Raw genomic sequence first — 16,126 nt, forward strand, 5'->3', positions numbered from 1 at the left:
TTGGAAGAAATTTAAACTGCTCTTCATTGGCCCATAATGTCAAGGGTTTGTTCTGTGAAATGCATTGCTGGATGATTTTTATACTTGCATGAACCTCTACGGTGTTCTTGCATGAACTTAGATGGTGTATTTCTGTACTAGTGATAACTGTACCTCACTGAGGGTAGGTTTAGAACATAAGCATGCAGTGACCATCAGAAAGAAAAATATCATTATTAAAGGAAAATGGAGGGAATCTTCGTAACTGGCTTAGTAGAGACACTTGGCTTCCTATCCTTGAGAGTCACATGAGCTAGATGTCACAGAAGCCTGCTAACTAGAGCGTTTATTGCAGAAATATTGTGGTTCTACCAAAAATTCAAATTCTGGGCTCCACTCTAGGCATTTTTGAATTTTAGAAACTTTCACAGATGGCTTTAACCCATGCTCTTATATGAGACCTGTTTCTTCAGAGAAAAGGGATGGTAGAAGATTCACAAACAGAGAAAATTCTGCATAGCTACTAGTAGATTCCATCCTCTGTTGTTTACATTTAGTTTGTTTTCAAAGGGAAGCCTCAGAAGAAGTACGATGCCACAGGATTTACAGAACACGAGGACCCAGTTTGCCCAGAAGAAGGTAACGGCCAAACACCGAATTCATGCGATTCCTGTGAGGATGACCAGTTCCATCTTCCCACGTCCTGTGACTAGAATAACTTCCCATCCAAAGAATATCATCAAATACAGGAAGATGCTTGAAGAGAATCTGGAGAAACCCAGGCAGCTCTGTGCATTTAGCAGACTGCAGGAATATCTACTTGAAGACAGTAAAGGGGGAATACAGGCTGAAGCCAAAGTTCCAAGTGGTGCTAATAGTCTGCACACCTCCCCACACTTCACCTCCATCCCACCCCCGAGTTCAGAAAAGATGGTACAAGAGACTGTTCAGCTGTTGCCATCTTCCTTTAGTCAAGGGGTAACATTGCCAGTCGCTCTTCCACCTTTGCCGTCTTTGAGCAGTCAAGTGGTAACTACTACAGACATCCGAAGACAGGCCCAGAAGGTAAATACAGCACGGAAGAGACTGGCTGCACTCTTGGAGGCAGACAGGCTTGCCAGGCAAGCCGAGAATATGGCAGAACAGAGAAGACGAGTATTCTGGAAACTGAATGAAAAGAAAAAGAAACTGGAAAATATTCGTGTGGCGAACTCTGCAAGTTCTCCATGAAGGACTTAGTTCCGTGTAGCTCCTGGGTAGATAAAAAAGCCTTAACTCATGTTAGACAAGTCTGGCCATCTTGAAGCTAATCCTTTGTTCCTCCCTACCATGGGACTGCTGCTTGCTAGATGTATAGTTCCTTGCTGACCGTACTAGACAGCATATAAGACTGGACTTCTGCTTGCCTTAGTCCTGGAAAGAGAGAAGCTGCAGCTGGTATGTCTAATCCCCTCTCCAGTGCTATGTCTATGACGTAACAAGTAAATACTTTTATAATATTAGGTTTAGTGGAAGAAGAAAAGGGCTCTTTACTCAGTTGTTCAATTTCATTAAGTATCTAACTTGTTAAAACTTCTTAATGAAAAGCTGCTTCATGTGCTGGAGCTTTATACATCAGTGTCATGGACTTTGTTTTTGTGAAAATCTCTGCAATCCTAAACTATCAGTAAAGGTTTCCATTTTAAATACAAGTTCAGGGATTCGTTAATATGGCAGTGATTTGATGCCAAAGATACTATTATAGATGTGGTTGTATCTATCAGTTATCTATCCCTCTATACTAGCTCTCTATGATGAGCTACACCCTCCATCTCGCACAGCTAATTTTAAAATAAATTCATTTTTTTACTATATAAAGTTATATAAGTTAATTTACATGTGAGAATATATTGCTGCTGGGCATGGTAGCACACACCTTTGATTCCATCAGAGGCAAAGTGTTTAGTTTTTGGAGGCAGGGATTCTCTATGTAGTTCTGGAACTCACTCTGTTCCAATTGTCTTTGGAACTCAGAGTTATGCCTGCCTTTGACTCCCTAGTACTTGGATAAAAAACATGGGCCACCTGTTATTCTATTTAAGCTGCAGCTGCTGAAATAAAGGAACAATGGATGAACAACCCACATGGAGTTTATTTACCTGAAGGGTGGGATGGAGCTGGGTTGTCAGCCAACCCAAGAGGAGCCAAAGAGAGAGAAAGATGGAAGGCTGGACCTTTTAAGGGGAAGACTGCACATGCCCACTAGGGTTTTTCCCATAAGCAGAGTCCTCAGGCAGGCGGCAATGCATGGCAGGTGCATGGAGATGATGTAGCAAGTTTTCCTTTGCATGCCCTGCTTGTCGTTAGGGGGACAGGGTCATCCAGGTGTATTGTTCCTACAATCCTGGCTGTTGTTTATTATAAAAGTTGGAGAATTGGGCGTGGCACATTATGGAAGTAGGGATGAAGAAATCTCAAGGCTGCTTCCTGCTGACCTGGGGTGTTGACCATTTTGGGGGGGATCTGAGAAGTTTGAGGTGCTGCCACATACTGGGGTAGATGGTTGTTTCATTGCAGTCCAGGCTGTATGGTACTCACTGGCATCTTTTAGACCTGGCAAGATGTTCGAAGTGTAGAGGACAAGGTTAAGTTTAGAAAAAAAATTTCTTAGGTCTTGGTATTTGAGGGAAGACTGTAAGATGAGGGAGGGCTCCTGGAGGTGTCGCAAGATGAGGGAAGGGAATTTAGGACTAGGGAAAGTTTGAATATTACCTGGAGTGAATCTGACTTGTTTGGATCTGATTCAGTTTCCTGGAACTTATAAGAATCCTTAAAGTTTGTGAAAACATAAAATTTAGACACATTAGATCATATCTAGGTATTATGGAATCTTTCTGGTTACTTTTACCCAGAAGGCACAAACATTTGTTGGACCTTGTATCTTTAGATCCATGGCTTTTAGGCTGGTATTCCAGTAACAACAGCTAATCGGTTGGATTAAAAATTTTAAGTAAGTTATTGTGGGACACTTAGGAAATTGATGAGCATGGTGTAATTAGAAGCAGGAGAGTTTAAATCAGCCTTTTTTCTTATTCTTCTGAAATGGGAGGCAAAGTAGATGATTTCTGTGTCCTCTGAAACTTAAGGGTACAGAGTCTTGTTGTAGAAACTGTGTATGAAGGGTGAGTCTCTGGTGGAGAAATAAAGGGTTTGAGGTGGGATAAGTGAATCCAGTGCGGAAGGCCCTCAAGCTTAGCTGCTGTTGGAGTGACAAGAATTACTTTGAAAGGGCCCTTCCACTTAGGAGACAGGGGCGAGGAGTTCTGGTCTGGAGGAGAAAGAAGTACTTGATCACTAATATCAATTGGAGAGGTACAGTGGGTAGTACATGGTCGAGGTAGAGAGTGGTCAGCAAATTCCCATAGGATGGAAAGGAGATGATGATGTAAAGGTGTGAGCAGGTGATCAGGGAGTGGTGAGGTGTGGGACAGGTGGTTAGAAATGGCTGCCCATACATTAGTTCAAAGAATGAAATGAAAAGTGGTTGTTCAGGTTGAGCCCTAAGCCTGAAAAGGGCCAGAGGCAAAAGCTTTACCAAGTCAACATGAAGTTCCTGTGACATTTTAACTAGAAAAGTCTTTAAAGAATGGGTAGTTTGCTCTGCCTTCCATGAGGACTGGGGGTGATATGGAATATGAAAATGCCAAGGAATATTGAGAGCTTTAGACAGGGCTTGAGAGATCTGAGAGGTAAACTCAGGACCATTGTCTGACTGAAGAGAGGATGGAATCTCAAACCGGGGAACAATTTCCATGAGAAGGATGTCAGAGACTGTCTGAGCTTTCTTGTTAGTAGTAGGAAATGCCTCTACCCACCCTGAGAAAGTATCTACTAGTACCAGGAGGTTTTTAACTCGCCTGACTGTGGGCATGTGGGTAAAGTCAAGTTGCCAGTCAGTCCCTGGGAGAGAGCCCCTGGCCTGGTGGGGGGGAAAGGGGGGGCTATGACATCTGGAGTTAGGGTCTGACATCTGACAGGTTTTACAAGAGGCAGTGATAGTTTTTAAGAAATTTAAGCCATCAGAAGTAGGTTGGAGGTGAGCCTTGACAAACAGAGACAGAGCCTTACTGTTAGGGTGGAAGAGCTGGTCTAAGTAGGACAGAATTTGTCTGATGTCAGGAGGAGGCAGTGAGGATTTGGGTTGTAGTCTATGGATTTCCTGTGGTGGGTGAGGTAAATCTGGGCCTCGGAGGGCTGCATCCCTAGCTGCTTCATCACCCCAGTTGGTTGCCGTTAGCCATAACAGAGCTGTCAGTCTGATGTGACCGGCCATGAATAATTCCTATAGCTTTGGGGAGGTGAGAGGCCATAATATAACCTGAGTTAGCTATGGATCCTCCTTTTGTAGTAAGTAGTCCACATTCCTTCCAAACAGCTGAGTGGAACAGGAGGATATGAAAAGCATATTCAGAGTCTGTGTAAACATTTAGAGAATGTCCCTGTGCCAATTGGAAGACATGGGTGAGGGCTATTAATTCAGCCTGTTGGTTAGTAGTTTGGGCAGGGAGTGCCCGTGCTTCCACCACCCTGGTATCTGACACTATGCCATAGCCTGCTTTACGGGTCCCCTCATGTAAAAAAGAGCTGTCATCTGTGTACCATGTATAGGTGGCCTGAGGTAGTGTGCCAACCTGTATGTGTGAAGGATGGGGCAAGATTGGAAAGTAAGCATGGCATCTTTTACTAATGCTACCTGGAGGGAAAGAACTTGGGAAGGAGGTAGAGTTTGTAAGCCTCTGTAGGTTAGGAGATGAGACAGGTTGTGGTGGCAGGAGACAGTGATGGGTGACTCAATTGTTAATTTCTTTGACTCATGGATAAGGAGCTCAGCAGCTGCTAAAGCACATATGCAGGATGCCCATACTTCAGTAGTCAGGTCTAGCTTCTTTGACAGATAGGCTTCAGGTGCAAAGGAAAGTCCTAGCTGGTGACCTAGAACTCCAAGGGCAAATCCTTCTTTTTCTGTTACCTAGAGGGAGAAAGGAAAAGTTAAGTCTGGTAGATGAAGGGCTGGGGCCTCAACAAGGGCCTGATTAAGTCTCTGAAAGGGCTTAGTAACAGGGTTAAGGAGAGTTTAATGTGGAGGTTTGTGAGCCGGCTCATACAGGGTGTGGGCAAGGAGAGAGTAAGAGTGGATCCAGGATCGTGAGACACCAGCAATTCCTAGAAATGATAAAATGTCCTCTTTAGTAGAAGGGACTGCAAGAGACTGGGTTAAGTTTTTTGTGCCTACAGTAATAGCTTTGTGGGCTGAGGTAATGGTTAGTCCCAAGTAGGTGACCTGAGGGGTAGACAATTGAACCTTAGAAGGTGAGACTCTGTAACCCCTGCTAGACAGGAAATTTAGGAGAGTGGAAGTATCAGTCCAGCTAACTTCCAAGGAGAGGCTACAAAACAAAATATCATCTACATAATTATGAACTGAGATTTAGGAAAAAACAGAGAGAGCAGGTCAGAAGTCAGGGCCTGACCAAAAAGGTGTGGACTGTCCTGGAAGCCCTGTGGTAGGACAGTCTAGGTGAGTTGAGTGGAGGCATGAGTATCAGGGTCAGTCAAGGTGAAAGCAAAGATGTTTGAGATTGGGTGTGGAGGGGAAAAGAAAAAGGCATCCTTAAGATCAAAAACTCAGAAATGGGATGTCCCTGGGGGAATAGTAGAGAGGAGTGTGTAAGGGTTAGGAACCACAGGATGGAGAGGCACCAACACAGAATTAACGAGCTGGAGGTCATGAATCAGACGATAAGTCCCATTAGGTTTTTTAACTGCCAGTATAGGGGTGTTAAAGGGGGAGGAGGTAGGACGAAGCATCTTTCCTTAGGAGGTAGGAGATAATAGGTTTAAGTTCCTTAAGGCTCTGTAGTGTAAGTGAGTACTGAACTTGAGCAATTACCTCGAGGGGTCCTGTAACTGAATGACAAAGGGGGGATGGTGTCTAGCCACAGAAGGGTTTTGGGTGTCCCGGAACTTGGGGTCTACCTGAGAGGCTGGTAAAGGAAATGACATACTGGAACCTTCAGGGGGAGTAGCTAGGAGGAGGAGGAGGAGGAGGAGGAGGAGAGGGAGAGCTGCTGGTGATTCTGGTATCAGGTGAATGTGGAGAGCAAAAGAAATAGAAGCTCCTAGTAAAAGATTCCTCCCTAGTAAAGGCACAGAACAAGTTGGTACAACCAAAAATGAATGAGTAAGGGGTATCCCCCTAAAAATACAGCTAAATGGTGGAGTCCGCTGAGGTAACTAAGGCTGTCCCCCTACCCCGACAATAGGAAGACGAAGGACAGGTGGGTTCCCAAAACTCCTTTAGGAATGAGTTTGTGGCAGTGGTGTCCAAAAGGAAGTAGATGGACCGCCCTGATACTTTAATGTCTACCCGGGGCTCCCTTACAGAGAAAATGGTAGTTGGTTTCAGATTTCCTGGGCCCCATCATTCTTCATCCTCGTCCATAGCCAGGGCTAAGATGTCAGTTGGAGGGAAGTCTGTTTTTGATGTCCTCTTTTCACGTGGGACACAGGGACAGTCCACTGACCAATGGCCCTCTTCCTGGCATCTTGGACACAGCTTGTGTGGCATGAAGGGGTTTGGACAACCCCGGGCCCAGTGCCATAAGAAATTGTCTTCCCTCTGATGCCTCAGGGTCTAAGTTAGTATAATGCAAAAAGGCCTGTTTTAGGTGCTGCAGGAAATGAGAGGGCTTCTCTGATATGTCCTGAACTATACGTAGAAGCTTATCATAATTTATCGGATTTAGGGCAGCCTTACGGAGACCAGTCATGAGACAAGTTATAAACTGGTCTCTAGCCAAAATCCCATCTGGGGTGTTGTAATCCCAGTGTGCTTCCTGCTCTGTGACAGTGTCATTCCTGGTAGGGTGAGCTGGTTGAGTTTGATGTATCTCATCTGCATATGCCTTCATGTGATCCCAAACTCATTTGCGATCATCATGTAGTTGATTGTTACTTAAAATCATGAAAATATCATGGAAAGTAAGACTATAGACTGAGAAATGTATTGAAATTCCTTTATTAAGGCAATGGGTTTAGCGGTATAGGATCCTTATCTGTGCTGAATGAGCGAGTTCCACCAGAGGGAAGGGAACATGGACACTAACCACCCCATCCACCCTGGCTACCTCCCCCAAGGAGAGGATTATGGTCGGGTCCACTTTGGCAGGTCCGGATCCTGTGTGAGAGAGAGTAGTAGGAGGGTAAATGTTGGAGTCAGGGGTGGGTGTTTGGAAGAGGCTTAGTCAGAAGAAGCTGGAGCAGAAACAGTTGAAGCAGAAGAGATAGAGGGGTCAGGGTTCTTAGCAGAGGATTCAGAGGACTTGGTTAGAGACTGGGGATTTTGGGCTTAGATTCCACAGCCAGAAGAATTGGGGATAAGGAGGGAGAGAGAGAATGTTTAGCAGATAGACAGAAAAAGGCCTGTACATAGGGTAACTCCTTCCATCTTCCGGTTTGCTGACAGAAGTTAGATAAATCCTGTAAACTTCGAGGTCTAGAGTCTTGTTGGGGGCCAGTGAGACTGGTTCTCTAAGAAGTACCTAGGCCATTTTTTGTACTTAGATAAGTAAGTCTGCATGCCTTAACATATGGCATGAGATGTAAGGGTTTTAAGTTTTCTAGAAGACATCATAGTGGAGTGGATGGGCTTATCTCCTTCGTTGGTTTATTTCCCATGGGTGACAAAGTTAAAAACCTGCAAAATCCCCTCTCTGAATGCCCGTTGGCTTGGGAAGGGTGCCAGGGGCCTAAGCCCGATATACCCCGGGTTATAATAGGGAGGGAGCTGTCCCCAAGAACAAAAAGAAAACAGAAAAACCCAAAAGTTCCACAGTGGCGAACCACCAAGGGAGCAAACAGCTACTGTTGGGGCCACCCGTTAGGAAATAAGCCAGGAGTCCCCTTGCCTTCCCATGTGCCCACCAGCAGGTCACTGGAGAAAGGACAGGGAGAGAGCTTCTTCACGTCCTGGGTGACAATGTTATTCTTTTTCTCTGCAACTGCAGATGTAAATAAATGAAACTGTGGTTGAACAAACCCTGTGTAGTTTATTTACAGGAAATGGGAGGAGGATCAGGTTTGATTGTCAGGCAACCCAAGAGGAGACAGACAGAGGGAGGAAGGCTGGACCTTTTAAAGGGAAGACTGCGCACGCGCACTGAAGTTTAACGCATGCGCAGAGTCCTCACACAGGCTGTAATGTGAGGCAGGTTACATGGTGATGACGTAGTATGTTTTTCTGTGCATGCCCCCCCATTTTTAGGGGGGTGGGGTCATCCAGATGCATGTCCTTACACAGGGGATATCTCTCAAAACAGGGAAATCTAGAGCACACTGCAAAGCCTGCAGGTAGTTCGCCAGGGTGAGAATGCTCTTTCCAAGAGCCTCAGTTAGTTAAAACCTTTTCCAAGAATCATGGCTGTTTCTTCTTTTCACAAATAGCTGGCCTTATTTCAGAGTCATCCATTTATTCCTTCCTAAGTGTTTTGCCTCTGGAGGGAGCGGCTCCACACACCTAGAGTGCAGGGATGGCCATGACCAACTTTAACTTGAGATTCATGCAGCTCTGCCAGCTTGTCAGGAAGACTAAAAACACTGAAAAATGAGCAAGATATACCAGTGTTGGAGAGCTACTCCTTTGAAGGTGGAATGGAAGTAGAAGCTGATGGAAATGATACTAAAATATTAGCATATGCCTTCAATAAAAAACCTGGGAAGGGCTCTGCCAGGCTTCTGAATAAGCTGCTGTGGGAACCTCACAGGTGAAGGGTGCCTCCCTGGTTTCATGAGGTACATCTCAAAGCAGTGACTGTGGACAGTCACCTGGACAACCTACGATTGGTAGCATAGGGCTTGTGACCCAAAGCTGAAGACATATCCAGCAAACAAAGGGAGCATACTTTATACTGACTTGCTGTCCAGCTTTTTCCCCAAAACACTATGAAGAACAATTCCCTGTTCTGGATGTGACCTGTAGTGTATGCAAATGGTGAAATGCTGGAAGAGTATGAGCATTCCTGAACCTAAAATGACTGACATTACCCTCCTTGACACTGAGTGAGAAGCAGATTCAGGAATCCCACATCTGTGGGCTTGGCCAGGAGGCTTCATTCTGTGGTTCTCAGTGCTAGCGGAAGGACTGGCCTATCCTCAAAAGCACCATCTGTAAAGGAGGTATCCCTATAACATTAGCTTGAGCTAGAGAGATAACTGGCTAAGAAGAGTTAAAATCAGAGGAAAAAATATTGTGGACAATTATAAACCTGAGCCTTAGCTTGGTCTCGTGAGTTGGCTTTATTGCTGTGATTGGAAATGAGACTTGAAAAGACTTTTAGGAAGAACTGCAGGTCTTTACAATTAGTGGGAGAATGGAAATTATTTCTTCCTAATTAATCTATTTAATTCTACACAGTCCCTAATATAATCATTAATAACTTACAGCGGTAAAATGGAATCTTTTCTTCATTTCCTCACTCTTTCATTCTTCCATGTGTTCATTCTTTCCTTCTTCTTTACATATTCAATGTACTTTTGATAAAAATTGTTAAATTTCCACATTTGATCAAGAAGCTACCTGTGATTGATAGCTTCTGAGAGAGGTCAAATCAGTTTTCTTCAATGTTGTGATCCATTGGCACTAGAATGAGACAGAGGACAGGAGGCACCCAGGAGGTGTCTGATGTATAAAATAGAAAAGGCAGACGCTGAAGCAGGCCATCTCTGTTGGTAGACAGTTTGGCATGTATTTCATTTGTGAAAACATGAGGTTTAAAGACATAATGTGAAGACAGTGATCTGGGTGGGAATTAAAGCTGTGTGGGCAAAGGTAGATGATGTTTTCATTTCCTCTTCTTTGTCCTTCTTTACTTTTATTTTACTTTGCTTATTTGTTTTCATCTTTGTTTTTGTTGTTGCAACATGTCTTCCTGTAGCCAAATCTTTTCCCAAACTCACTAATTGTGGATGACCTGACACTCCAATCCTGTGCTTCTGCTTCTTACTTCAGGGGTTGTAAGGCTACCACACTATTTCAAACATTCCTTTTGTTTCCTTTCCTAATTAGTGTTGTTTTGAGAGACTTTGTGTTTCTGTGGTTCAGGCTGGCCTCAAATCAGAGATCCACCAGCCTGTGTTTACTTAGTGTTGTAATTTAAGGTGTGTTCAAGGGATTAAAACTCACTGCCTTTTTGCAACCATTCCTGTGGCTACCCTGAATTGTAACCACTGCAACTCTCCAAAAGGAAGTAAACACTGGGACACACATTTGTATGTTTTATTTTAATTGTTTTGTTTGTTTGTTTTGTTTTGTTTCTTCAGACATAGTTCTTGCTGAGTAACAGCCTTGCCTATACTGGAACTCTACTTTTAAACCATACTGGCCTGGAACTCAATAGGATTAATGTGCCTCTGCAACCCAAGTGCTGGCAGTACAGGCCTGAGCCAACACACCAGGCCAACAGTAGGTTTATTATACTCATGAAAACAAATATATTCATAGAAATAATTCTTCTCACCAACATTGCTTTATTTTATTAAAATCCAGATTATCATCAAATATAATGAATATCAGTATAGACAAATCAGGCTTTTGTTGTAGTTGCTGTTTTGTTTTTTTGTTTGTTTGTTTGTTTGTTTTTTCAAGACAGACTGTCTTTGTGTAACAGCCCCAGATGTCCAGGAACTCCCTCTGTAGACCAGCTAGACTTCCACTCACAGATATAAGACTGCCTCTGCCTCTAGGTATGAGCCACCAAAGCCACGCCATTTCATGAATTTTATTTTTACTGAAGATTAAAATTTTGTACCTTTTAGAGAATCCATTTGCTATATTTGGAATTCTTTCCTTTTCACATGACCTTTTTTTTTTTTTTTCTCTCACGGCAGCTTTTCAGCTTGAGGCTTCAACATTCAAATTTTTTGGATGTGGATTTTGAAGCCATAAGACTTCAGAAATTTTAGTCACTGTGCTTCTAGAAGTCTTGGATATGATGGAATTTGGATTCTGTGTCTTCTGTTGTGAGTAAGATAATTTTAACATAAGACCTCAACCTAAGGGTATAAGGTCTCAATGTGTAAATTTCAGAGGAAACAATGGAATCTACCAATTAGAACATTTGGAGAAATTTACTCCTTATAGTACAGGCTATTAATCCCAAAATTAAGAATTCAGTGTCAAATTTATGCCACTTTTAGGTCAACCTGGACTATCTATTAGTTGTAGCACATCCAGAGCTTTTTTGGGGGGTTCTAAAAAGAGAAGAGCAACACCATGAAAACAAACAATCAAACAAACAAAAAACAGGAAAAGAAAAAGGATGCTTAATGTAGTGAGGCAGGTCTGGGACCCTAGCACTGGGAATAAGGAAGTTATAGGATTGTAGTTCCAGGTCATTCTTAATTAGGGAGTATGTGAACAGGCTAGGCTACAAGGCACCCATTCTAAGATACACTACCAACCCCCCCCAAGAATTTTAGAATATAAATTCTTATCTTGAAATTAGACTCTCAAATTCATATTCAACACAGTCACACCAATATGAATTTTCTTGATGAGTAAGGCTGTTACAAAGCAAATTTTAAAAAAGAAATATTTAATACAGATGTAATTAAATGAGATCATATTTCAATATGTATGTTTTCATAATTCTAAGTCATTGACAGAATTGGCAATGTGGTAAAATTTTTCAAACATTGTATATATACATTTCTAACTTCCAATGTACAAATCATATCAAGCCTTGGTGTCTTTTTACTAATAAAACAACTTTGTGATAGAAGCAATATCTTGGGTGCAATGAGAGAAAATCCTAGGAACAATGAGAGGCCTTATTGTAAGTGGAAAGATCCTATTGTCCAGTCTGGACCAACATTATGTTTCTTCTCTCAATATACGGATCAGTTGAATATAATATTGTAGGCAGACGTTTTAGAAACATAACTTTACCTTTTCCTTGCCAACAGAGATGCAAAACTTATGAATATATACTTAGTAGTTAATTTAGGGATCATAACTTGTGAATACCAAGAGAAGAGCATTAGAAATGAGTGGTAGACAAATGAGGTAACCCATAGTCCAGTGATCCCATGCAATTGAATGAAATGCAGATTCACTGATAATTGTCATCCGATTCTGCTTATAGTTTTCTGTGTACATGCAGGGACAGAAAGCCCTCACTTTTGAGAATATATCCTTAAAAGAAGTCAACAACCTTCTGAAAGAATAGCAATCAGCAACATCATCAACACAAGAGAATGCAAGAACACACTTGCAGATACCCCAAGACTTTTTATTGAGAAAACGTGAGCATCAGTTAGCAAAGAGGAGTGGGGTTGTGTGGGGAGCCTTTCTTGGTCACAGTATCATACACTGTTTTATTTCCACAGGACACAAAGACATTGAAGATGGTTACAATAATGCCTTAAATCTTAGTAAATAAATGGTGGTGGGAGGAGTCCTGGAAATGATATAGTCTACATTTTTATTATCCAAAATGACAATGGTCTGAGCCTGAGTATGGGGATGTTTCTGATGCAATCTCTCAGGATTATAACAAATCAAATCAAGTCACCTGAAGGTCCAATGAAGAGTCTCGGAGGGCATTTTATTCTGTTGGTGTCCTGGTGGAGGAGGTATAACCAATGATTATCTCCAAGCCAGAACAGACTGAAGACTGCCTGAACCATGAGGTGAAATCCAAACATAAGGGTAACCAAGAGAGAATCCACAGAGAGTCTAAGACTTATAAATGTGAGAAATTCCCCAGAGCCTTAAAATATCCCTCTAGGCTTTTAGTCCACCAGAGAAGACACAAGAGGGAGAAGTAGTTTATCTGTACCAGGTGACAAAAGTGCTTCTATAATCCCTCAAACCTGAATGTATATTCTTTCATGCACAAGGAAACAATTCCTTTCTCATGTCATATATAAGGAAGTCCTTTCAGACATAAAAATAATCTGCTAGGTCATGAAAAGATTCTCACAGGATAGAAGCCTTACACCTGCTCCCTGCATAATCAAAGCTTCTGCCCATCATGCACATACCACAGGCACAGGAGGAATTACCACGAATCACAATGAACTGTGTACCTTCCTTGGCACAGGACCAGTGGGAAACAGGCTTGATGTCCTTTCTGCACATGAAGAAACATGTAGCCTCTTAACAGCAAGCAGCAATTGGACATGTGACATGTCTCTTCAGGATTGCTCCATCTGTTGTCACAGATGTGTCGTTTATTCTTCACTACCATGTTTCTAATGCCAAAAGTATTATGTAATTTTTGTCTCGTGTATATGAAATAACTAAATGGAAATACAAAGAAAATGCCTCTTAAGTATATTTTGCATTTCCTGTGTGTGTATGAGTGATTTTCTGAATTTTTGATTTTTGCCTTAGATTCATATATCCAGTGGACAATACAGGACTTAGTTGTCACTTCTTGAATTTTACATTGAAAAATTGGCATTATTTACCAATCTGTCAGACACCACAGATTCTAAACATTATCTATTCTCCGGCTTCATTCTTTACAAGTGTAACTGACATTCACCCGCCATTCCCAGTGACTTTTGCCAGCATGCTATGGTTTCAAACACACGTCTTAGGCTTGTATTTAAGGGCATTGCCTTCTCAGTCATCTTCCATCCTACAGGTGCTTACTGCTTAAAGTTCACCAATGTCCTTCATATGAGTAGACAGGAATCTACCTTAGAATAAAAACTTCAGTTGCTAAAAGTAACTCTAAGGAGCCACCACATCAGCTTCATTATTGTTCCCTCACAATCTTTATAGTTCTAATCAAAGGACCCCTAGAAATTTAGGGAGTCATGGTAGCTATATAAATAATGGCCCAAGGAAATGAGAAGTTGATGACAAAGGCAAAAGTTTTTCATGGATAAACTCAAGAAACTATCATAAGGAAATAAAAAGGGAATAATAGCTGTATTATGAAACAGGATTGTGTGCTTTGGCTGAGTGATTTGTTGGGGGCTGTGTATGACTTGGTGATTTCCCTGTGGAGAATGAAAAGTATCCAAGTATCCAGTATAATTTTTGTGGATGAATTATGATATTCCTCAATGTACCTGGTGCTTGGGGGAAGCATTAGAGCAAATCACCAGGAGGCTTCAATTTACTTTTCCTAATGTATATGTTATATATAGAAACTATGTTATTTTACACATCAATCCTATTTCCCTCTCCATTTCATCCTCCCAAGCTCTCCATTTTCACCCCTGTCCCACCCCTCATCCAGACCCCAGGATGGTGAAGCCTTCCATGGGGGATCATCAAACACTGTCATATTATTTGGGGGAGGGCATAGTCTGAGAGAGTGGACCTCCATGAGGAATGTGATCCAAAAGTCCATTTGTGTACTAGGTATAGATACTGTTCATAAGTCAATCAATTAAAATTCATATCAACAGAAGTTGCCCACTTTCACACTGAAGATTTTTTTGTTGGCACACGTTAAGAATGATCAGTTCCCCAGAATTTGGCTTTCTCATCCCTTTTCCTATGGCCTGTTCTCCAGTCTACTTTTTCCCATTGAGATTATATTTTGTGGATTCAGGCTCTCCAGATTTGAACATTAAAGTTTTCTAGATTTGGGGTGAGGGGATATTTTACTCTTTTTAAACTTTAAAGATTCTAGCCCTTATGAGAGTACAGATTTTGGGATGAGAACCACAATATTCCTTATGCTTCCAAATAAGGTCCTATCCTAATATTGGTCACGAATTGTACATGTGAGTGTGAGAGGGCAGAATAAAGCTGATAACAATGAGATTCCCTGAGGGCATCTTCCAGTTCTACAATGACTGCACCTGGGTGTGAGGGCAGCAGATTCAGAAGTTCAGTCATTCTCTGATACACAGTTTATTCAAGGCCACTCTTGTCTACATGAGTACTTTTCTAAAGACAACAAAATTTATCAACGCACACAAATTTAAATTAAAGATTTAGTTTATGATGCACATTTTGGCCACCTATTTAATCCTACATTTAATGCAATGGTTCTCTACCTGTTGTGGTCAAAACCAGTGGCCTGGGAGGGTACTTGACCTGACACAATAGTTGTTATTCTTTTGTTTAAAAAGAAGAAAAGAGAAATTCCGAGACAGACATATTGACTATAAGTTTATTATAAGGCCCGCAGAAGGGGAGACTAAGAAGAGGAACAGGGTAAATGGGTGACCACCACGGCTGGTCGCCATAGAGAGAGAGAGCAGGGAAACAGAGAGAGGGGAACAGAGAGCACAGAGAGTGGGAACAGAGAATGGGAACAGAGAGCGGCACAGAGAACACAAATGGACAGGGGCCTATCTTTTAAAGGGGTCCTCTGCACCTGCATGCAGGCTTAGTTCCCACGGAACCTTGGGCTGACCAGGGTACGGCCTGTTCAACCAGGTAACGGGGGCAGGCCAGCATAATGCCTGAACCTTTCAGTTCCTTTCCAGTGGTGAGAGTGGCATGCTGAAGTCTCCAACTTAACTGTGTGAGGTCTTATTTGTGATTTGAGTTTTAATATTTCTTTTATGAACATTGGTGCCTTTGCATTTGGGGTATAGATGTTAAGAATTGAGACTTCTTCCTGATGGGTTTTTCCTTTGATGAATATGAAATGACCTTCTTCATGTCTTTTGAATGATTTTACTTTGAAATCAAATTTGTTAGATACAAGGATAGCTATCGCAGCTCCTTTCTTATGTCCATTTGATTGGAATATCTTATCCCAACCCTTAACTCTGAAGTAATGTCTGTCTTTGAATTTGAGGTGTGTTTCTTGCATGCAGCAGAAGGATGGATTCTCTTTTCATATCCACTCTATTAGCCTGTGTCTTTTAATAGGCGATTTAAGACCATTAATATTGATGGGAATTAAGGATCACTGAGTGCTTATTCTTGTTTGTTTTTGATTTGTTGTTGATAGTGGTATTGTATGTGGATTTTCCCAGTTTTTTCTTTTGGGTTCTTGTAAAGTGGGATTATCTATTGCCTATGTTTTTTTGAGTGTAGTTAATTTCCTTAGGTTGGTGTTTTCCTTACAGTACTTTCTGTAGGGTTGGATAACAGTTTGCATATTGTTTAAATCTGATTTTGTCATGGTAT

At 41.9% G+C, this 16,126-nt stretch overlaps 1 protein-coding gene and 1 pseudogene across 1 annotated transcript; both read left to right on the plus strand.

The window, feature by feature from the left end:
• The first annotated feature begins 555 nt into the window (after positions 1-555).
• Positions 556-1,307, plus strand: LOC113839029 (putative methyl-CpG-binding domain protein 3-like 3). Its single transcript, XM_027434491.2, has one exon. It carries the CDS (start codon positions 571-573, stop codon positions 1,207-1,209), a length of 639 nt encoding a protein of 212 aa, XP_027290292.1. The 5' UTR covers positions 556-570; the 3' UTR covers positions 1,210-1,307.
• Positions 1,308-8,552: 7,245 nt separating this feature from the next.
• On the plus strand, positions 8,553-9,215 carry LOC113839028 (annotated as a pseudogene).
• Positions 9,216-16,126: the final 6,911 nt, after the last annotated feature.

Source organism: Cricetulus griseus, chromosome 9 (assembly GCF_003668045.3).
Source record: "Cricetulus griseus strain 17A/GY chromosome 9, alternate assembly CriGri-PICRH-1.0, whole genome shotgun sequence".
Classification (NCBI taxonomy): domain Eukaryota; kingdom Metazoa; phylum Chordata; class Mammalia; order Rodentia; family Cricetidae; genus Cricetulus; species Cricetulus griseus.